Source organism: Salvelinus sp. IW2-2015, linkage group LG37, assembly GCF_002910315.2.
Source record: "Salvelinus sp. IW2-2015 linkage group LG37, ASM291031v2, whole genome shotgun sequence".
NCBI lineage: Eukaryota > Metazoa > Chordata > Actinopteri > Salmoniformes > Salmonidae > Salvelinus > Salvelinus sp. IW2-2015.
In genome coordinates, this window is record NC_036876.1 from 18,001,255 (window position 1) to 18,026,405 (window position 25,151).

At 41.7% G+C, this 25,151-nt stretch overlaps 1 protein-coding gene across 1 annotated transcript; it reads left to right on the forward strand.

The window, feature by feature from the left end:
- Positions 1-265: 265 nt before the first annotated feature.
- dthd1 (death domain containing 1) lies at positions 266-11,309 on the forward strand. The gene is given in 7 exon segments (XM_070437792.1): positions 266-573; positions 674-773; positions 4,681-4,818; positions 4,820-4,839; positions 7,853-8,137; positions 8,706-8,894; positions 10,967-11,309. Coding segments are annotated over 7 exon segments (1,383 nt in total).
- The last annotated feature ends 13,842 nt before the right edge of the window (positions 11,310-25,151 follow it).

The window sequence follows — 25,151 nt, forward strand, 5'->3', positions numbered from 1 at the left end:
ATGGTCAGGGCGTGAGTTGGGTGGGTTGTCTATGTTAGTTTTTCTATGATTTTCTATTTCTGTGTTTGGCCTGATATGGTTCTCAATCAGAGGCAGCTGTCAATCGTTGTCCCTGATTGGGAACCATATTTAGGTAGCCTGTTTTCTGTTGGGTTTTGTGGGTGGTTATTTTCAGTCTTTGTGTGTCTGCACCAGATAGAACTGTTTCGGTTGTTTCTTTGTTGTTTTGTTATTCAGTGCTCAGTTTTGATTTTTATTAAATATCATGAACACTTACCACGCTGCACCTTGGTCCTCACCTTCTTCCACCGACGACAGCCGTTACAGAACCACCCACCAAAAAAGGACCAAGCAGCGTGGTATCGGGCAGCAGCGATCTCAGGACTCCTGGAGATGGGAGGAAATTCTGGACGGTAAGGGACCCTGGGTACAAGCTGGAGAATATCGCCGCCCTCGTGAAGAGCTGGAGGCAGCTAAAGCCAAGAGGCGGTGGTATGAGGAGGCAGCACGAAAGCGCGGCTGGCAGCCAGAGCGGCAGCCCCAAAAATGTATTGGTGGGAGGCACACGGCCAGGTAGGAGACCTGAGCCAACTCCCCGTGCTTACCTTGGAGAGAGAGGGACCGGGCAGGCACCATGTTATGCCGTGAGGCGCACGGTGTCCCCGGTGAGCAGTCTTAGCCCGGTGCGGTACATAGCAATGCCTAGTATCGGCCAGGCTAGAGTGGACATCGAGCCAGGTGCCATGAAGCCGGCTCAACGCATCTGGTCTCCAGTGCGTCTCCTCGGGCCAGGGTACATGGCACCAGCCCTACGCATTGTGTTCCCGGTTCGCCAGCACAGCCAAGTGCGGCCTATTCCACCTCGCCGCACTGGCTTGGCTACGGGGAGCATTCAGCCAGGTAGGGTTGGGCAGGTTCGGTGCTCCAGACCTACAGTGCGCCTCCATGGTCCGGTCTATCCGGTGCCACCTCCACGCACCAGCCCTCCGGTGGCAGCCCCCCGCACCAGGCTGTCACTGTCTTCTCACTACAGGTGCTCCCGTCTGTCCAGCGCCGCCAGGGTCTCCCGTCTGTCCAGCGTCGCCTGAGCTGCCCGTCTGTCCAGCGCCGCCTGAGCTGCCCGTCTGTCCAGCGCCGCCTGAGCTGCCCGTCTGTACAGCGCCGCCTGAGCTGCCCCTCAGTCCGGAGCAGCCCCTCAGTCCGGAGCTGCCCCTCAGGGGTGTGGGGTATGACCTTAGTTCCTTTGTTTTGTCTTTTGTTTTTGTATGGTCAGGGTGTGAGTTGGGTGGGTTGTCTGTTAGTTTTTCTATGATTTTCTACTTCTGTGTTTGGCCTGATATGGTTCTCAATCAGAGGCAGCTGTCAATCGTTGTCCCTGATTGGGAACCATATTTAGGTAGCCTGTTTTCTGTTGGGTTTTGTGGGTGGTTATTTTCAGTCTTTGTGTGTCTGCACCAGATAGAACTGTTTCGGTTGTTTCTTTGTTGTTTTGTTATTCAGTGTTCAGTTTTGATTTTTATTAAATATCATGAACACTTACCACGCTGCACCTTGGTCCTCACCTTCTTCCACCGACGACAGCCGTTACACTTATTTACAATAAAAGGGACTTCAAAATGACACAACATGAATGACCATTTCTTTCTTTTTGGCACAATTTTCTCTGAAATAACCTAAACAAAGAGTCACAAGCTTGATGTACTCATTGTGTGCTAGGAATATGTGACAATTTATTTTTTTATAGGGACTTTATTAGACATACATTGCATTCGGAAAGTATTCAGACGCCTTCACTTTTTCCATGGATTACATTTTTTTTCCCTCATCAATCTACGCACCATAACTCATAATGACCAAGCGAAAACAGGCTTTAAGAAATGTTATCCAATGTATTTAATATATAAATCTGAAATACTGTATTTTCAGATACTGTAAATATTTAAATTCCGGACTGACATTCGTCCTAATATTTCAARATTTCTTAATTCCATTATTTTACTTTTTAGATTTGCTTGTATTGTTTTGTATTGCTAGATGTTACTGCATTGTCGGAGCTAGAAACATAAGCATTTCGCTACTACCGCAATAACATCTAATTAATATGTGTATGCGGCAAATAAAATTGGATTTCATTTGACAAGTTTGATGTCAGACCATTTATGAAGTTTAGTACACATTGATTTTACTTACATCATATTTTTACCTTACAGGTTCAAACTGTTATGGAGACAACAGTGGCTGCAGTATGAATGGATGAAGTATTGACTCTGAACTGCAGACTGTTCACACAGTAGACAGAACATAAGTTTATTGATGAGCAAGGTTTTATAAACTGTTTTCTATGCATGCTTCTGGCTTGACTGAACTTTTTGTTTTTTTACCTTGTTGGCTTTGCAACTGATTCAGCATACACTGTATTTAACCCATTGTGGTGAAGAGATTGGGATTCTGGATGTGTGTGTGGTTTGGCTGTGACCTACAGTTATGTGGCTGGACATTGTGTTTTTCTAGCTAATTCATCTCGCCATTGACCCTCATCAGAGCAGACATAACTCCTAATTGAAAAAGCAAGAGTGTGTGTGGGTGACCTCAGCATGCCCTCCCTGGGCTACGCCAGCTTTGTTCTGAAGCAAAAAGGCAGCATTGTTTCAGCATTTCCCAACATCACAATCAATGATGTTAATCTTGCCTGATGCCCACTCATTAATCACTTACTAATTATAGCTCCCTCTCTTTCTCTCCCCCTCTTTTTTCCATTGCGTTTGTCTTTTAATTTATTGGGACACACTCGCTCTCAGCAATGGAAGTCAGTACAAGGGAGGGAGGGAAGGGGAGTGAGTAAGGAAGGGAGGCCGCGAGTCAGCATTATATGCTCAGTGTCACAGTGGATGTTGGTTATAGGCTTGGGTGGTTAAAACCTCTCTGGGATATTCGGGACGCTAGCGTCCCACCTCAACGACAGCCAGTGAAATTGCAGGGCGCCAAATTCAAAACATCAGAAATCCCATAATTAAAATTCCTCAAACATACAAGTATTTTACACCATTTTAAATATAAACTTGTTGTAAATCCAGCCACAGTGTCCGATTTCAAAAAGGCTTTACGACGAAAGAACACCAAACAATTATGTTAGGTCAGTACCTAGTCACAGAAAAACACAGCCATTTTTCCAGCCAAAGAGAGGAGTCACAAAAAGCAGAAAGAGATAAAATGAATCACTAACCTTTGATGATGACACTCATAGGACTTCATGTTACACAATACATGTATGTTTTGTTCGATAAAGTTAATATTTATATCCAAAAGTCTGTTTACATTGGCGCGTTATGTTCAGTAGTTCCAAAACATCCGGTGATTTTGCAGAGCCACATCAATTTACACAAATACTCATAATAAACATTGCTAAAATATATAAGTGTTATGCATGGAATTTTAGATTCACTTCTTTATGCAACCGCTGTGTCAGATTTCAAAAAAGCACACCATGCAATAATCTGAGTACAGCGCTCCGACAACAAAACAAGCCATACAGATATCCGCCATGTTGTGGAGTCAACAGAAGTCAGAAATAGCATTATAAATATTCACTTACCTTTGATGATCTTCATCAGAATGCACTCCCAGGAATCCCAGTTCCACAATAAATGTTTGATTTGTTCAAAAAAGTCCATAATTTATGTCCAAATACCTCCTTTTTGTTTGCGCGTTTAGTACACAATCCAAACTCACGAGGCGCTTGCAAGTCCAGGCGAAAGTTCAGACAAAAAGTCATATTACAGTTTGTAGAAACATGTCAAACGAAGTATAGAATCAATCTTTAGGATGTTTTTAATATAAATCTTCAATAATGTTTCACCCAGAGAATTATTTTGTCTGTAGAAATGCGATGGAACGCAGCTAACTCTCACGTGAGCATGCGTGATCAGCTCATGCCAGACTCCTGACTCAATCAGCTCTTATTCCCTCATCCTTCTCAGTAGAAGCACCAAACAAGGTTCTAAAGACTGTTGACATCTAGTGGAAGCCTTAGGAAGTGCAATATGACCCCATTTCCACTGTATCTTTGATAGGCAAAGAGTTGAAAAACTACAAACCTCAGATTTCCCACTTCCTGGTTGGATTTTTTCTCCGGTTTTTGCCTGCCATATGAGTTATGTTATACTCACAGACATCATTCAAACAGTTTTAGAAACTTCAGAGTGTTTTCTATCCAAATCTACTAATTGTATGCATATTCTAGCTTTTAGGACTGAGTAGCAGGCAGTTTACTCTGGGCACCTTTTTATCCATGCTACTCAATACTGCCCCCCTGTCCCAAAGAAGTTAATTGAAATCCATTCCAGGTGACAAATTCATGAATCTGGTTGAGAGAATGCCAAGAGCGAGCAAAGTTGTCATCAAGGCAAGGGGTGGCTACTTTGAAGAAACTCAAATATAATATATATTTTTATTTATTTAACACATTTTTGTTATTTCATAGTTTTGATGTCTCCACTATTATTCTACAATGTAGAAAATAGTGAAAATAAAGAAAAACTCTTGAATGAGTAGGTGTGTCAAAACATTTGACTGGTACTGTAAATATAATCTCAAAACATGACATTTGAGAGTTAACTACATTCATTTTCCTCCATTTATTTACCTGTTGTGTATATTTATTTTTTGTTGTTTCCATCAAAGCGGGGGAATGCTTCAGTGAAGTTCTCCAGAGAGTTGTCCAACGAGCTGTTTGTTCTACTGGGCTGGAGGGACGTGCAGTGGAACTTTCTAGATCAGGTCATTGTGAGGAACCTGCAGAATGGCCTGGTATCCTTCGAGCATAACTGAGAACTTTGAGAGGTACTGCACGGCTTAAGGAACAACCTTATGCCCAAAACTTTGCAAGTTGTTAAAACCTTTTCTCAATAGGGGGTGCTGTTTACACTTTGAAAAAAAATTGTTCCCAAATTAAGCTGCCTCGTACTCAATTCTTGCTCGTACAATATGCATATTATTATTACTATTGGATAGAAAACACTCTCTAGTTTCTAAAACCGTTTGAATTATTTCTCTGAGTGAAACAGAACTCATTCTGCAGCACACTTCCTGTCAAGAAGTGAGATTTCTGAAATCGAGGTCTCTGTTCCAGGGTCGGTTTATAAATTCCCTTGTAAGCTATGGGGCTACATGCACTGCATACYCCTTCCCCTAGATGTCAGTAAGCGGTGAGACTTTGAATGGAGTGGATAGCACCATCTGGGGGAGTATAAAGCCTCTTGGAACGGAAGGACCGACCTTTTCGACGCGAGGCCTGACGCAGGAGGGACACCAAGCATGGCGTCCTGAAAAGCTTTCGTTTTAGCAGCTCTATATCTCCGGCTCTGATTTAATTTGATTTTTGTCTTAAAAACTTCATAAGGTAGTTAATTTAAACCGACTTATAGCAGTTTATAGCAGTTTATTGCGATTTTCTGGAATTTCTTTGTCATGCGTCGTCGCGAGTTGGACACCTCTCCGGCATATGGCTAACGTTAGCTGCTAATTACACGGTTGAAGAGGACATCTTTCAACCAAAAGACGATTGTTCTGGACAAAGGACACCTTGCCCAAGATTCTGATGGAAGCTCGAACAAATAGTAAGAGGTCTTTATGCTATTAATTCGTATTTATGTTGAAAAATGTGAAACAATAATTCCGCATGAATTGCGGTGCGGTCTCGCTTTAGCGCACGCTGTATATCGTAGTAACGTTAATTTTAAAATCTAACACAGCGATTGCATTAAGAACTAATTATATCTTTAATTTGCTGTCCAACCTGTATTTTTAGTCAAGTTTATGATTAGTTATCGATTAGATTAGGTGCCTCTCCAAGATGGCGCCGGACAGATTGCTTGAAGTTTGACTACTAATCCACATTGTATAACCACGATTTGTGCCGTTAAAATGCACATTTTCGAACAAATCCTATATGCATTGTGTAATATGATGTTACAGGACTGTCATCTGATGAAGTATATGAAGGTTAGTCAAAATAGTAGTATATATCTTTTGCTGGTTTGTTAGGATCGCTAACCTTTGCTGCTGGTAAACGGCTTGTGTTTCTGGCTATTGTGGTAAGCTAATATAATGCTATATTGTGTTTTCGCTGTAAAACACTTAAAAAATCTGAAATATTGGCTGGATTCACAAGATGTTGGTCTTTCATTTGCTGTACGCTGTGTATTTTTCAGAAATGTTTTATGATGAGTATTTAGGTATTTGACYTTGGTCTGTAATTATTCTGGCTGCTTCGGCACTATTTCAGATTGCAGCTGCAATGTAGAACTGTGATTTATACCTGAAATATGCACATTTTTCTAACAAAACATATGCTATACAATAAATATGTTATCAGACTGTCATTTGATGATGTTGTTTCTTGGTTAGTGGCTATTTATATCTTTATTTGGTCGAAATTGTGATAGCTACCTATGCAGGAAAAAAATGGTGGGAAAAAAAAGTTGTGTCTTTTGCTATCGTGGTTAGCTAATAGATTTACATATTGTGTCTTCCCTGTAAAACATTTAAAAAATCAGAAATGATGGCTGGATTCACAAGATGTGTATCTTTCATCTGGTGTCTTGGACTTGTGATTTAATGATATTTAGATGCWAGTATTTACTTGTGACGCTATGCTAGGCTATGCTAGTCAGCTTTTTTACTGATGGGGGTGCTCCCGGATCCGGGATTGTGTGCAACTAGAAGTTAATAACTGTTCTATTTGTATGAATACAGTGTTTCTCTCTCTACCAATTTGATTAGGATTTTCTTCTCCTACGTACCTCTTTACAAAGATTAGTTGTGTTTTTTTCCTGAACTTTAAGAGAAGGACCCTCTTCGTCTATCTTTCACAAATACACTGGGGAAGGGTTTTTCTTTGGGCTTTCATATATTATCAGTATCTGGAAATACTGATAAAGTGTCCTTAGGCTGTGGAATAGGTCATTCAGAGATTCAGTGAGAGTGGATCCTTTCTCCCACTCTCAGCAACAATCCAATCTGCTAAACCAAACTACTGAAAAGCTGACTGACTATCATTCTCGACCTCACTTTCTCTTTCCTGCATTCTTAGAAAAAATAGTTATTTGGCTGTCCCATTTTTGGTTCCAGGCAGAACCCTTTTTGGTTCCAGGTAAAACTCTGGGTTCCATGTAGTAACCTCTGTGGGAAGGGTTTAACATGGATCTCAAAAGGGTTCAACCTGGATCTCAAAAGGGTTCGTCAAAGTGTTATCTTAAGGGACAGCTGAAGACTCCTTTTAGGTTCTTGATAGCAGTTTTCTCTTTTCCCTCTTTCACTCCATCTATCCCTTATGCAGCTTCTCCCTCCAATTTATCTCTCCCTCGGTCCCTATCTCCTACAGTATACAGTGGGGCAAAAAAGTATTTAGTCAGCCACCAATTGTGCAAGTTCTCCCACTTAAAAAGATGAGAGAGGCATGTAATTTTCATCATAGGTACACTTCAACTATGACAGACAAAATTAGAAAAAAATTCCAGAAAATCACATTGTAGGATTTTTAATGAATTTATTTGCAAATTATTGTGGAAAATAAGTATTTGGTCAATAACAAAAGTTTCTCAATACTTTGTTATATACCCTTTGTTGGCAATGACAGAGGTCAAACGTTTTCTGTAAGTCTTCACAAGGTTTTCACACACTGTTGCTGTTATTTTGGCCCATTCCTCCATGCAGATCTCCTACAGGCCTCTCTCATCTTTTTAAGTGGGAGAACTTGCACAATTGGTGGCTGACTAAATACTTTTTTGCCCCACTGTATCTCTCTCACTCCCTACAAAGTCCCCTTCGTCTCCTTCCCTACCTGCCTCTCCAGACTAGTTGTAGTCCGTCTCCTCTCCTCCATGTGTCCCTCCTTCTTGACTACCCTGGTGGAGGAGGTGGAGGATTCTGTGCAGTGCACCATGGTGTCCATAGTGCTCCAGAGGCCGAGGGAGAACCCCCACATGGCCCTGGTAGCTGCCCTGCCCAACAGAGACCTATCCTGGGAGCAGTCCAAACTCCGGGCACGGGGCTACTGTGGCCTTCCTGAGCCCTCGCTAGAGATCCCCATGTGTGAGGGGGAGCAACTGCTCCTGTCCTTCAATGGAAACATAACATCAACCAATCTTACATGACTACTCAAGAAAATACATTTGTCAGAAATGTTAGTTAAAGGTTATGTCAACACGGGCTATCTTTGTATGGCTCATTGTTATAACTCCAGGTCCATATCCCTGCTGGAGTAAAAAAACTAAAAGTTCAATCAATCTACCAATGTCAGTGTTTTGGATACTTTCCCGTTGCTCCACAGTCCACACAGTCCTCGTCATCCCAATTTGATGTGGTCAATATTACATTTATTCAACTGCGATCGTCCAGCTGGGTGATGTACTATTTGAGGCAAACGAAGTATGAACCACTGTGGCGCCAAACTAGATTGGTAACAAATCACAATATTCAGTGACACTACCTAAATGACTTTGTTTGCAAATTGAAATATACAAATTTGGAGTATTGTTAGAGGAATTGAGCTTCGGAACCTTTGGGTTTGAATGCGGGTACATCAGTCCCAAGGGAGTCCACCCTCTAACAATGCTCATAACATACACTACATACCTCCAAATGTAGATTTTCTTTTAACAATATTGTTAGTTGTATATTCATTTTTCTCCTATTATAGGGAGTCAAAGCAGCCAAAATGATGGATGGGGCGTATGTGAGCGAATCACCTCCCACAGCCAGAGGAAGAACCGCCTCCACCTGCGTCTAACCGAGGTGGATCCGTTTGGGAACAACAGCTCGCCCCACTACAAGGGGATGGCCGTCTTCCACAAGATAACCAGGGATCAGCTGGAGTGGAGAGAGGACAAGGCTGTGTAATCTAATTCTGGGTCACTCAAGAATCCCATCTGTAAGCTGTCCCTTACGCTGCCTATAGTATTGTGCACCACGAAAACGTAAGAGTAGTAGTTGAACACGAAGGCATTCCGCTTTCGATGTTTCAGTTTCTGGTTGTTGACTTGTATTTTCAGAAAGTGAGGCCTAAAAGTCGACCCCTGAGTGCTAAGATTATAACACATGATCAGTCAGGTAGGTCAACCCCCATCTCTCCTCTATCTTTCTCTTGCTTGTGTCATGTCTGTCATTTCTATGTTGTTGTCTTAGGTCTCTCTTTATGTAGTGTTGAGTTGTCTCTCTTGTCATGTGTGTTTTGTCCTATTTTTATTTTAGCATTTTAATTTTTATTCCCTGCCCCCGTCCCCACAGGAGGCCTTTTGGTAGGCCGTCATTGTAAATAAGAATTTGTTCTTAACTGACTTGCCTTGCTAAATAAAAAAAGTCAAGAAATAAATACAATAAAATAAAATAAAAGTTAAAATGTCCATGGATTTGTATTAACTTCTAGATCTATCTATCTATCTATCTATCTATCTATCAATTCAATTCAATTCAATTCAAGGGGCTTTATTGGCATGGGAAACATGTGTTAACATTGCCAAAGCAAGTGAGGTAGATAATATACAAAAGTCAAATAAACAATAAAAATGAACAGTAAACATTACACATACAGACGTTTCAAAACAATAAAGACATTACAAATGTCATATTATATATATATCAGTTTGTAACAATGTACAAATGGTTAAAGCACACAAGTTAAAATAAAAAAACGTAAATATGGGTTGTATTTACAATGGTGTTTGTTCTTCACTGGTTGCCCTTTTCTTGTGGCAACAGGTCACAAATCTTGCTGCTGTGATGGCACACTGTGGAATTTCACCCAGTAGATATGGGAGTTTATCAAAATTGGATTTGTTTTCGAATTCTTTGTGGATCTGTGTAATCTGAGGAAATATGTCTCTCTAATATGGTCATACATTTGGCAGGAGGTTAGGAAGTGCAGCTCAGTTTCCACCTCATTTTGTGGGCAGTGAGCACATAGCCTGTCTTCTCTTGAGAGCCATGTCTGCCTACGGCGGCCTTTCTCAATAGCAAGGCTATGCTCACTGAGTCTGTACATAGTCAAAGTTTCCTTAAGTTTGGGTCTATCTATCATCTATTATATTATATATATATATTATACAGCGTGATACCCTCATAAAACTGACTATCCTACCAATCGTCCACTTCGGCGATGTCATTTACAAAATAGCCTCCAACACTCTACTCAGCAAACTGGATGCAGTCTATCACAGTTCCATCCGTTTTGTCACCAAAGCCCCATATACCACCACACTGCAACCTGCTATCTCTCGTTGGCTGGCCCTCGCTACATATTCGTTGCCATTCCCACTGGCTCCAGGTCATCTATAAGTCTTTGCTAGGTAAAGCTCTGCCTTATCTCAGCTCACTGGTCACCATAACAACACCCACCCGTAGCACGCGCTCCAGCAGGTATTTCTCACTGGTCATCCCCAAAGCCAACACCCACTTTGGCCACCTTTCCTTCCAGTTCTCTGCTGCCAATGACTGGAACGAATTGCAAAAATCGCTGAAGTTGGAGACTTATATTTCCCTCACTAACTTTAATAAGCATCAGCTTTCTGAGCAGCTTACCGATCGCTGCAGCTGTACATAGCCCACCCAACTACCTAACTCACCCCCATATTGTTTTTATTTACTTTTTTGCTCTTTTGCACACCAGTATTTCAACTTGCACATCATCATCTACACATCTATCACTTCAGTGTTAATTGCTAAATTGTAATTACTTCGCTACTATGGCCTATTAATTGCTTTACCTCCTTACTCAATTTGCACAAACTGTACATCGATTTTTCTATTGTGTTATTGACTGTACTTTTGTTTATCCTATGTGTAAGTCTGTTTGTTTTTGTCGCACTGCTTTGCTTTATCTTGGCCAGGTCGCAGTTGTAAATGACAACTTGTTCTAAACTGGCCTACCTGGTTAAATAAAGATTTAATAAATATGTGTTTGTGGATATAGGAGTTACAACAATCTTTCCTCTCCTCCACATCCCCTGTTCGACTCCACCCTGCACTGGCTCTCTGAGGAGCTCTCAGAGGAAGACGCGGCCCTGCTGGTCCTCTCCTTCCGCCTGCGCTGTAGCCTCATCCAGTTGGTGAGGCTGCAGGCCCCAGACAGCCTGGCCGCTCAGGCCTACCACGTCATCGGTCTGTGGAGGAGGGGGCTCCCTGCTACCCCACCCTCAGCCTAGGCTGCACAGCTTGCCCGCTGCCTGACCAAGAGCGGTCGGCCCGATCTGGCCAAGTAGCTGCTGTTACAGCAGGCGGCCACCAGGGGGACCCCTGAGGAGCCAGAGGAGTAGAGGCAGATAGGTATGGGCAACTCCAGTCCATAGTTGGGCCTGATTGATGTCACACTTTTTCCCAGCCATGTAGCTAACATGCATGATTCAACTAATTGCATTCTAAACCGAAGACCATGATTAGTGGTGCAGCGGTCTAAGGCACTGCATCTCCGTGCGAGAGGTGTCACTACAGACCCTGGTTCAATCCCAGGCTGTGTCACAACTGTCCATGATTGAGAGTCCCATAGGGTGGCCCACAATTGGCCCAGCGTTGTCTGACTTGCCTAGTTAAATCAAGGTTGAATAAATATTGGACTTACGTGTGTTAGCATTGGCTAACACACAGCATTGGCATTGGCTGTGTGTTAGCATTGGCTGTGGCAAAAGTGTGTCACCCTTGAGGCATCAAGTTGCCCATCTCTGAGGTAGGTGGGGTTTTCAGAACAACAGTGTTTGATTTGTAATGCAGTGTGTCCCAGATGGAGGGAGTTGACTGATTTAGTAATGGCAAGCACTGCATGACTTCTCAGGCAGGTTTGCCGTCAGAACTAAACAGTTCTATGCTATCGGGAGCTACTTACAATGAGTGTATCTAAAGAAAGAAGCAGAAGTAATATCATTTAATGAACGTAATGACACCTAACACTCAGGACACTCAGAGTGAGGATATGGGAATGATGGGAGGATGGCAACTTTATGTACTATTAGGAGGGCTTGCTCTGCCGCTGTTTGTCCACACGAGGGAAGCATCAGCCAGGAAAATGTTACTCAGTGTAGAGAGAATGGACTGCAAATTAGGTTGAAGGATTTTGCTTTCACCTGCTCCATCATTAGATATCTATACTTAAATCCTACAGGAGGATTGAATAAGTGTAAACTTCAAGAAAAGGCATGCGTTTCTCAGTTATCTGAACTGTGGCTGTACTGTACACTGAGTGTACAAAACATTAGGAACACCTGCTTTTCCATGACATAGACTGACCAGGTAAATCCAGCTAAAAGCTATGATCCTTTTTGATGTGACTTGTTAAATCCACTTCGCTCAGCGTAGATGAAGGGGTAAAGAGTTATTTTTAAGCCTTGAGACAACATGGATTGTATATGTGTACCACTCAGAGGGTGAATGGGCAAGTCAAAAGATGTAAGTGCCTTTGAACGGGGTATGGTAGTAGGTGCCAGGCACACCGGTTTGAGTGTGTCAAGAACTGCAGCGCTGCTGGGATTTTCACACTCAAAAAGTTTCCCGTGTGTCTCAAGAATGGTCTTACACCCAAAGGACATCCAGCCAACTTGACAGAACTGTGGGAAGCATTGGAATCAACATGGGCCAGCATCCCTATGGAATGCTTTTGGCACCTTGTAGAGTCCATGCCCTGACAAATTGAGGCTGTTCTGAGGGCCAAAGGTTGGGCAACTCAATATTAGGAAAGTGTTCCTAATGTTTTGTACACTCAGCGTATGTCAGGAATCTATCGTATGTTATCCTTTTGTGATGCAATGTTGTGCTAAACCATATTATTGTATCTCTGTTGCTTGGTGCACATATGATGCACTTGTTGTAGAATGTAATCAATCATTTGAAATTTGATACATTTATAATAAATCATTTGTGTGTGACTTTAAAAGCCGATGAAACATCTCAACAGGTGTGTGCAGTTATTTATGTCTCCCTTTAGAAGTTACATTATAACTTACATTATACAAAGTATATAATATAACCAGAAAATAATTACCCTTTAGTCTTCAAAAACAGCCAGCCTGCTGGACAGAGTTTTACATTTTTTTGATTCCAGACCATTACCCCTGTGTGACATTCTGGGGATCCCCAGGTAAGTGTGAGGAAATGACATGCGTCATGTATTGGGGGACCACCGTGGAGAAGTGAAGGAGGACGGGGGAACCACACGCGGAGAGAGAGGGGTAGAGAGGGGACCCCCGGCGTAACAAATGTTTGAAACAAAGGTTAATGAAGTATTAAACACTAACAGGTGGCTGATGAATGCTTATACAGTCCCTCCATCCCTCTCTATCTGCATCTCTGCATGCTGCTCTCACCTCCTCGCTCTCTCTCTAAGGGGCGCATGGCAATCAACGGGGGGTGGATCTGTACCCAGAGTGTGTGTGCCAGTGGTGGGCGTCATTAGAGAGTGGCGAGTGGGTCCACACACACACACACTGAGTGCTTAAGGTAAATGTCACAGGAGGGCCTCTCACGGTGAGAGGAAATCATATCAGAACAGCGGGGCGCTCGCTCTCCTCCTCTTCATTATGAAAAAGGCCACATAGCACACAGTCCTATGGGGGTCTGCCACACAGCACACAGCCCTATAGAGGTCTGCTTGGGAAAGGACTGGTGGGGTGTCCGGTAATGCATTAAGACACATCACTGAATATTAAGTAGCACTTAGTGGATATGGCATCATCATTCATATTACTTTGCAACGAGTTACAGTCTAAGGGATGATCTCTAACTTGAAGTCGGGTAGTTGCAAAAATGATATGCAAGTCCCCCATTGACATTAATAGCAACAATGTATAATGTCTAATAATAATAATAATAATAATAATAATAATAATGTATAATGTCTGTCCTTGTAAGGTTTTGCTGGTGACTACCATCAGAAGTGTGTGTGTGTGTGTGTGTGTGAACCTATGAGGCGTGGTGCTCGCTCATCCGTTTCCGAATCCTCATATCTACCTTCGTCGGACCAGACAACTCCCCCAACAAACACACATGCACAGGTGTCAAGAGGAGTAGAACACAAGATGTTTGTGTTTGGTATGTGTTTACTGCTGGTAAAGTAGCATGTTTGTTATTCCGGGGATCGATCTATGGGGACCGTAGTGTGGGGGTGGTGGGGGTGAGAATGGGTGAGAGTAGAGGGGTGAAGGCTAGCATACAGACAGCATCACTGGGCTGTGAAACCTTCTTGACATCCTGGCCTGAGTGTGAGTAGACTGGGGGCTTGGGGAGGGCGGCTTTCTATCACACTCTTTCTCACACACACAAACACAATCGGATTTACACACACACACACACACATACCAATACACATACACACACAGTCTCTCACACAGTCTTACCCACCCAGGAAATCTCTCAGTGTTAAAAGGTCAGGCAAGAGAGATGCAGCCAGGCTTGCATGACAAGTGTAATACTCACACAGGCAGAAGCACACACACACACACACACACTGACCTAACCTTAAAAAAGCTGCCAGTCATATTCCATCCCCAGAATACATTGCTCTAAAAGCCCCCAAGTATAAATATTTATTGGTGAATCAAAACTGGACAGCTACAGAGTTAGCTAGCCTACAGAGGTGCTTGAGGGGACGAGTGCAAGTTTGACCTTGTATGAGCTGGAATATTGTTTTGTACAAGAAACCTTGTATTTGCAAACATTTCAGTTGGTGCATTGGACTAAACGGTTGTATGGTTGACAATGTGGGTGGGTGTGTTGGAGTTCGTGGTCCATGCCATCTGTTTTGGGATGAGATTCTTGGATTTTGAAACACTGTCATAACAACTTTGGCAACCAGGTCTGCCCCTGTCTGGACGACACGATAACATCGACAGGGTTGTCGTTGCCAGAGAACGTGTCACTGGCTGTGTTTGAAGAGTTGATGGGGTGTTAGAGGGATTGGCATCTTAGCTGCAGAGACATACTGTCTGTGGTCCCAAAGCACTGTGGGGTCCCGTGTGGCTCAGTTGGTAGAGCTTGGCACTTGCAGGGTTGTGGGGTCGATCCCCATGGGGGACCAGTACAAAAAAATGTGTCCACTCACGAATGTAAGTCGCTCTGGATAAGAGGTTGTGCTAAATTACGTAAATGAAACAAGTCACACCTCTGAGAGAGAGTGTTAAAGAGCTAAAGCTGTTATACAGACATGAGGGACAGAGATAAAAACACTTCAGACAACAATATGGTGTTATAGAATACTGAATGAACGTGTCTCACTGGCTCTTGCATCTCACCCCTATTTTCTTCCAATCTCTGTACATGTTTATCTTTCTCCTTCTCTCTTTCTCTCTTTCCTTGCCAATGCAAAGACGTGGAGCTGATGAATGGGTAGTCTTTCTTTCTCTCTCTCTCTACTTTTTCTTTCCATGTGCATGTTGCCCACCCCCTCCCCTTCTAACCCCTATTCCCTCTCATTCCCCATCTCCCCTACGTCCTGGAGGCTTTATCATTACTGTACATCTTACTTGCTGTTCTGTTCTAAGAGGTGTTGATGACTCTGGAATTGTGTGAACTACCACTTCCAGCAGCCATGATGGCTGGAAGCCTCAGCACTAGGCCCCACCATCTACCCCCAGACAGACCCTTCCTCCCCTCCACATGCTGCCACCTGTCTCTGACTTCCAGTCATTAATTCATCCTCATTTGGATTAATACACAGCGGAACCCATCATGCATGAGTCCCCATGTGTGGCCTATCCTCATACACATTTTGGCACACTGTGCACATACCCACGAGTGTGCACATGTGCACGCACACACACATTGAATTGGATTTATATGCACACTATCTGGTCAAATTGGTCTGTAATATAACATTCAGAATAGTTTTGGGACTAAAACCTAATGGAAATTCTCTCATATGTACATAGTGGACCCAATTTTCTCATTTTCTGGTTGTCCACTTAGCTGTTTAATGTGTAGTCAGTGTGGGTTTAACTATCAACCGAATCACGGTCAGGGATATCACACAGCTGGTTGAGTCACCTGGGTCCTGTCCATGTCTGTGTATCTGTCTGTCAGTGTTGTGTTTGTGTCTGTGCCCATACCCATGCCTGTAACTGTCTGTTTATGTGTATGCGTCTGTCTTTGTGTCAGTGTCTGTGTACACACACACAGCGAAGGGGTTCAGAAATTGCTATAACCCAATTTGTCTGTGCGCTAAATCTGTCTGTGTAGTCTCCTGTTTGCTCTGCTTATTAAAACTGGTGACCCTGGTGGTCAGGCTGCAGTACATTTCCTGGTTGTGAGAGGAGTTGGCGTGGCATCAGCACAGCTCGAAGTCCCTCGGGACATTAACCAGTCAGCACTATGGTTACGGCTGGCCAAACCACATAACTACACAACTACAGCCTAGAGCTAGTGAGAAAGAGAGGGAAGGGGGGGGGGAGGGGGGGGGTGGAGTAGGGCTTGCGCCATCAGCCTACTGTAGATAGAAAAAGATAATACTTGAATACAATGTAAACACCTATCGACATGCCCTCTCTCTACCCTACTCTTAATATGTATTTTCCTTTTCTTTCTTTGTGAGCCACACATGACATCTGTGTGAGATGTCATGTGATGAGTATAAGTGAATATGAGTGGGTAATGAAGCAGGCACTTGCAGAGTTCTCAAGGTCACATGAATACAATCTTAGAGCTTAATGTGTGTGTGTCTGTGCGTGCGTGTGTATACAGATTATGCGTGCTTGAGTGTGCGCTTGTGCATTTATATGTGTGTGAACGGGTAAATGGGTCAATGCCAGAGCTTATTAACTCTACTGTCAACAGAAAATAGATAAATATACAGTGAGTGTACAAAACATTAGGAAAACCTGTTCTTTCCATGACATAGACTGGTCATTAAAAATCCATGAATCCAGGTTAAAGCTTTGATTCCGTAATGATGTCACTTGTTAGGTTAAAGAAGGATGTTAGGCCTTGAGACAATTAAGACATGAATTGTGTACAGTATGTGTGCCATTCAGAGAGTGAATGGGCAAGACAAGATTTAAGTGCATTTGAACGGGAATTTGTAGTAGTTGCCAGACACACCGGTTTGACTGGGTTTTTCACCCTCAACAGTTTCCCGTGGGTATCAAGAATGGTCCACCACCCAAAGGACATCCAGCCAACTTGACACAAGTGTGGGAAGCATTGGAGTCAACATGGGCCAGCATCCCTGTGAAATGCTTGTGACACCTTATAGAGTCCATGCCCCGACGAATTGAGACTGTTCTGAGGGCAATAGGGTGTGCATCTCAATTATAGGAAGGAACTCTTCATTTTTGTACACTCAGTGTATTCATAACCTCATACAACCCACTGCCTCATAACCAACATGTAACCTGTTAGACTCCATCCTCTATTTTCTCTAATATGCATATTAGCTTCTGGCTTCTGGCTATAACAGCCTTCTGTACACTCTTAGAAAAAGGGTTCCAAAAGGGTTCTCCTGCAGGTCCGTGCAGGTCCGACCATAAAATGAAGAGTGTGTGTCTACGTGTTTGTGTGCATTTGTGTGCGTGTGTGTGTGTATTTGTGTGCGTGTGTGTGTGTGCATATGTGTTGGCATGTACTACATGGTTTATACTATCAGGATTGAGTGAATAACCACTTTATGTGAATCTTTCAATAGCAGCATCATTTATCAGCAGTAAAAAGGCAGCATTGGTATTTCTCCAACAGATGTTTGATTGAGTGGACTCGCTCTAATTTTCAAACTCACTGGGGAAACAGCTTTCCATACAAGAGATTTTCTACAAAACAGCTTAATATACAGCTAGCTACTTCCTGGGTTATTTGGTAGCCCAGCGCTGACTAAATATTGGACAGAACACATGCTGGGTTATTTGTCCCAGCCAGTTGGGTTGCGTGAATAATCCAACATGTTGGTATGTTTGGATTACTCAAAACTGGGTTATTTTAACCATCAGTTGGGTTTTTAATCACTTTCATGCTGGGTTGACCTGGGTCTTTTTTAATGTAATCCATATGTTATTTTTAGGAGGCATGATTTTCAGATAGTAATTTGTGGCCACCCTTGAGAGTCAGTCAGTAATTTCTGTTCATCATGTTAAGTTGGTACACTGCAGTTTTTTTTAAATTTCCTTCAATGTTTTTGCACAACACATTTTTATGTAAAATTAATAAAACATTTTACTTATACCATGGCATTGTTAAATACTTGTTTCTGATTGGCTTGAAGGGCATTCTAGAGCGTGTATAATTTAAGTGATCATGCCCTTGAAGACAGTGTTTGGAGGATATATTGGCACAGTTTGCCAGCCCTCACCCTGTCAACACCTGTGCCAATATGTCCTTCAAACACCGGCTTCTCGGGCATTATCACTTAAATAATACAAGCTCTAGAATGCCCTTCAACCAATCAGAAACAAGTATTTAACAACGCCATGCTATAAGTAAAATGTTTTATTAATTTTACATAAAAATGTGTTGTGCAAAAATAGTCAAGGATATAAAACATTTGCAGTGTACAATAGGTTACCAACATATTCAAATAATGATTTACATATTTTCATTAGAAACATTATTTTGATGAATTTATTCATACTATTTCATCCTTCCACGAGATATAGTCCCGACACAAATCCAGGGTTGCTACCGAAGTCAACGGGTCATTCATTCTATCTGTACGATTTCCAGAGAAGTGACCCAGATGTTCAGTCTTTTTGTTCTGTATCTATGGATGCGACCCAGCCGTTCATTCTAAATGTTCCATTGCCAAACTGGCTGGCAACATTCTTATCCCTCTTGCTTGCTAGTTAGCCAACTATGGCTAACTTACAGTCGCGTCAAAAAGTGCAGCCAGAATAACAGCAAAGTATCTGCATTTGCATTTGTTTTAGCTGTTTTCTAGTGACGTTTATTTGGATACATCCATAACTATGTGCTAATGAGGTGTGATTTTACCTGGCATAAAAAATGTGCTCACTCGTCAGCTAACACAATCACTTCAAACTGAAGCTGGAAAGACTGCAAACTAGTTGCACTTCGTTTCATTTGACCTTTTTTCAATTGACAATTCTTTATATATATATATATATATATATATATATATCCATACAAATGATGCCATCTGATTCATGATTTGGTCTGGCTGAGAAACGCTGCATGCCTGTCTGTCTCATCCCGACACGTTCATTACTATGGGACAGCTGGAATTCGAATTTGAATATTGAAACAATGTTGCAAATGCCGGAGAGACAGACAGCAAGGTTTATACAAATCTCTGCTGTTGAAAACTAAATGTTAGTCTAAAAGAAATGTGAGATAATGTCTAGATGCTTTTTATAGTGAAGATCAAGTTRATAAATTGCTTGGCTGAGCTGATGAGACAGTGGATTGCACAGTCAGATGGAACAGAGTAAATAGGCATTTTAACATCATAGATTTAGCCGGTGCTAACTTGTGGAGAAGACACCAGCTGGAACGTGATTTTAATCAATCGGCATTCAAGATTAGACCCACCCGTTGTATAATTCCTTATAATGCACGGTATAATTCAATGGCTATGAAGTTCATTCTTACATTCTCTATGTTTGAGCTGCTTTTGAAAGGGAGGATGGGGGGTAGACCGTGACAGAGCTGGACCTTACACTTCCTGCAGGCCCACCCTCTGCCATCCAAGCACCCCCAAGGACGACCAAGCCATTACAGTAATTAACTGGAGTGGAGGAATATGGAGAGGTGGAGGGAGAGAGGGAGGGAGAAAAAGAGGAATTCATGTATTTTCTGCCGAGGCAGCATCTCACCGGTGGGGGCTTGCCTGCCTGCCTGCCTGGCCATGCTCGTTCTCTATCTCCTGTAGTCAGTTAATTCCTAAGTCACTTTCATTATGGACAGTAACGGATCTCAGGACAGGGTCCCAAAATTAATCTTGCAAAGAGCCTGAGACACCGCTGCTGCTGCGCTGCAACCCGGCTTTTAAACCCCACTAAAATACACAGAGAGAGAGGAAGGGAGAAGGAAATGGAAGAGAGAGAGAGAAAGTGAGAAATAAGGGTGGAGAGAGGAGGATGGGTAGAGCAAGAATTAGGAAAGGGGAAGAGGAGAGAGAGAGAGAGGACTGTGGCAATGTCCCATTATGACATCACTCACTGCTACAATGATTTGGAAACCGGTCAGTAGGGTCAACAGTGAGTGCTGTTACCTTCAAGTAAGTTTCGGTTTTGCTATTTTTGTTTTAAGGCTATCCCAAAACTTAATCCTTTCCTTAACCATTCTGAGTAAATGGCTAACCTTAAGAATTTGGAGTTAATGCCTAAACTTAACCCTAACCTTAAAATTCAGAGTTAAAGGGATACTTTGGGATTTTGGCACGCTAGCAGATACCCATAGAAATGACCTCTAGCTTCCTTCATACTGGACACAGAGACATACAAATTGTATCCATGGTTTCATCTGACTCTGGGGAAGTAGATAAAGGTCATTTTTGCCAAAATCCTGAAGTATCCCTTTAACCTTTCACACGTACCAACAAACGGGTGTGATCATTCTACAGTGGTCTTTGCAGCGTACGCTCAAACCGGTGTGATTAGAACGCTTATTTAGAACGTCAAGTTTCGATTGACCCAACACTCAGCATTTGAGCTTGCCACACTGTTTTTTTCACAGAAATATTTTGCACAAACACAGTCCTTACAAAGTTTTATGTCTTGAATGTAACCCGTTTATTTGTGAAACTAGGCATATGTCACAAGTCACGACTTCACAGGAGAGCCATCTGTTTTTTATTTTTTGTCAAAATGCGTTTTTGGGCAGAAATGCCTTCTGGAACATGTACATTTTCATGTGCCTTAATAACAAACTTGTATGCCATCTGTAAATACAAATAACATTGTTAAATGCTGAGCCTTGTTGGTTAAGKCACAGAAAAAGGCAGTAACCTTCCTACTAGCCATGATTGGCTGAGATGATGAGTGGGATGGACATGCCGAGAGAGGAGTTGGTACTGGTCTGCCATATAGAAGGCTTCTGTCTATTTGAGCTGGTCAGTCTGTGTTGGTAATCCTGTCAAATGTGGGGTTTTTTATGTATCTTGTCGTGGAGCTGCATAAGTGTTTCTCTCCACTTTCTGGAGGATCAAGTTTTGAAATCAGTGGAATTAGAGTATGATAGCTGAAGAGATGGAGAAAACACCTGTCTCTGGATTACATCTTCAAACTAAGTGCAACTGTGGCATGGCATCCGTGACAGGGAAACGCGTCCATCATGCATGATGATGTATATGGGTAAGATAGCTAACTGACATTTTCAGATTTTACACGTTTCTAATTTTAACAGAAAGTGGTTTCATTTCAAGCTAAAGTGTACTGATAGCTAGCCAACGTTAGCTGGCTGACTCTCTAAATAACGTTACATGTATGACATAAGTATCCCAGAGCCGTTTGTTTTGCTAGTTAGAGCCTAATGTTAGCTAGCTAACATTGAACCTTGTTGGTTAGCTCCCAGCAGATTCAAGCATGGTAGTAACCACATGATTTGGCACTATGTTAATTGTTCATTGTTGTTTAACATTCATTGTTGTTTAACTTTTAAGGCTAGGGGGCAGTATTCGGAAGTTTGCATGACTGAGGTGCACAAAGTAAACTGCCTGTTACTCAGGCCCAGAGACTAGGATATGCATATACATGGTAGTATTGATTAGAAAACACTCTAAAGTTTCTAAAACTGTTAAAATAATGTCTAAGTATAACAGAACTGATTTGGCAGGCGAAACCCCGAGGACAATCCATCCAGGAAAATGTTTTTTGAGGTCATTGGACTTTTCAATGCTTTTCTATGGGAAAGTCTAATAATTAGGACCCCGATTGCAGTTCCTATGGCTTCCACTAGATGTCAACAGTCTTTAGAAATTGTTTCATGCTTGTTTTTTGAAAATGAAGAAGTATTCGTATTCTTTCGAAGTATCCCTCAGAAGGACTCTAGTCTTTTGGCGCACGTGAATGAGCTCCTCGTTCTTTTTCTCTGGTATTGAAAACTGTATATTCCGTCTTAAATTTTATCAATTATTTACATAATAGCGCCTTATCACTTGTTACCATGGACACGTGACTCATGAGCCACTGGTGTTTTTGTAATGCGCACACACACACACATTTTTTTGTGCACAAATAGATGTTCATCAAATTGTTTTAGTTTTGAGGTTGGATTTGAAACATTGTTTGGACGAACTTTACAGGTAACTTTTTAGATTCCTTTGTAGGCATGTGCGGGCGATTTGGAACAGGTGGATTTCTGAATCAAATGCGCCAAATAAACAGATATTTTTGGGATATCAAGAAGGACTTTATCGAACAAAACGACCATTCATTTTGTAACTGGGACCCTTTGGATTGCAAAAAGATGAAGATCTTCAAAGGTAAGTGGTTTATTTTATCGCTATTTTTGAGTTGTGACACCTGTGCAGGTTATGAATTCATGTTAATGCAGGAAGTGGGTGAGGCGCTGTCGTAAAGCCTATTGTACATCGGACTTAGCAGTTCGATTACCAAGATTCTAAGCTAAAGAATGGTGTATAACACTTGTATTTTTATGAATGTTTAATATTACTACTTTTGTTTTTTGAATTTTGCGCTCTGCAATTTCACTAGCCTCCCAATGATCCGAAAGAAGTTAACAGCTGGCTCGTAAGCCTACGTTACGTGACGTGTGTGATCTTACATGTTGTTTACCTAGCTAGGTTCATTGTTTACCTAGCTAGCTACATGTCTTAAGCTAAAGTGTACAACACCTGTTGAATATGGCCGATGTCAGTAAATGTCGGCAAAAAGCGTAATGAAATTGTTGCCAGCAGAGCTGGTTAGGCTGTTTTCATGTTATCCAGAAGTAAACAAATCATTGGCCAGAGTGTCAAGTGTGCGCTCTGAACACTCAGAGCGAATCGAGATGGGTGGGGCTAAAGCTTAAGATGGTGCGAACAATGCTGAATGGGTGTAGTCAAAGAAGAGCTCTTCACTAGATACCAAAACATTCAAAGGCCATTTTCTCAAAAGTTTACAAGTTTATCAACTTTCAAAGCAGAATTACTTTACCATTGTTCTTCAAACATGCAGTGTATGATATACCATTTTGTAGCTCTGAGGCTCTACTTTTATCCAATATAAAAACGACACCATTCTGGCCCTTCTTTCGAAACTGTGTTAACTAACATCCAGACGAGCTTCAATGCCATACAACTTTCCTTCCGTGGCCTCCAACTGCTCTTAATTGCAACCAAAATTAAATGCATGCTCTTCAGCCGATCGCTTCCCACACCTACCACCGATCATTTTTCTAAACAACCGCTGAATTGCAGGGCGCAAAATATTACTAAAAATATTTATAATCATGCAATCACAAGTGAAATATACCAAAACACAGCTTAGCTTGTTGTTAATCCACCTATCGTGTCAGGTTTTGAAAATATGCTTTACAGAGAAAGAAATCCAAGCTTTTGTGAGTGTAGCAATCAATGCTAGAACAGCTAGCCTCAAATTAGCATGGTCACGAAAGTCAGAAAAGCAATAAAATGAATCGCTTACCTTTGATAATCTTCAGATGTTTGCACTCACGAGACTCCCAGTTACACAATAAATGTTATTTTTGTTCGATAAATATTACTTTTATAACAAAAACGCCAGTTGGGTTGCGTGTTATGTTCAGAAAACTACAGCCTCGTTCCGTTCCTGAAAGGCAGAAGGAAATTCCCAAACGTATCAGATTCAAAAATATTACAAAAAATATTTATAATCATGCAATCACAAGTGAAACATACCAAAACACAGCTTAGCTTGTTGTTAAAACTTCTCTAGGATAGGGGGCAGCAAATTTACTATTGGATAAATAGCGTGCCCAATTTCAACTTCCTTCTACTCATCCCCAGAATATAAGATATGCATATTATTAGTAGATTTGGATAGAAAACACTCTGAAGTTTCTGAAACTGTTTGAATCATGTCTGTAAGTATAACAGAACTTATGTAGCAGGCAAAACCCCGAGGACTAACCATTACTTTTTTCTTTTTTTTTGTAAGTCACTGTCTGTTCAATGAAATTTCATTGGAATACTGGATTTCTAATCACCCTGTTTTCAGTTCCTACCGCTTCCACGGGATGTCACCACTCTTTGGAAATAGGTTGAGGTTATTCCTTTGTGCAATGAAGAAGTGAGGCCACCTGGAAACAGTGTAACGTCATGTGTACTGTTTGAGAGTTGCGCAAGACTAGAAAAGTAGCATTCGTTTGTTGATCTCTTGTATTGAAAACAGATAGACCCGTCTTAAATTTGATCGATTATTAACGTTTACAAATACCTTAAGTTGTATTACAAAAGTAGTTTGAAATGTTTTGGCAAAGTTGAGGTAATTTTTGAGATATTTTGTAGTGACTTTGCGCAAATTGGAAGCTGTTTTTTTCTGGATCAACCGCGCCAAATAAATGGACAATTTGGATATATATGGACGAAATTAATCGAACAAAAGGACCATTTGTGATGTTTATGGGACATATTGGAGTGCCAACAAAAGAATCTCGTCAAAGGCATGATTCATATTTTATTTCTGCGTTTTGTGTCGTGCCTGCAGTGTTGAAATATGCTACACTCTCTTTGTTTACTGTTGTGCTATCATCAGATAATAGCATCTTATGCTTTCGCCGAAAAGTCTTTTTGAAATATGACATGGTGGCTGGATTCACAACGAGTGTAGCTTTAATTTGGTATCTTACATGTGTGATTTAAGGAAATCATTTTTTTGAATTTGGCGCTCTACATTTTCCCTGGCTATTGGCCAAGTGGGACGGTAGCGTCCCACATATCCTAGAGAAGTTAATCCACCTATCGTGTCAGATTTTGAAAATATGCTTTGCAGCGAAAGCAATCTAAGCTTTTGTGAGTGTATCAATCAATGCTAGAACAGTTAGCCTTATATTAGCTTGGTTACGAAAGTCAGAAAAGCAATAAAATTAATCGCTTACCTTTGATAATCTTCGGATGTTTGCACTCACGAGACTCCCAGTTACACAACAAATGTTCTTTTTGTTCGATAAATATTACTTTTATAACAAAAAAACGCCATTTGGGTTGCGCGTTATGTTCAGAAAACCAAAGCCTCGTTCCGTTCGACGAAAATTCC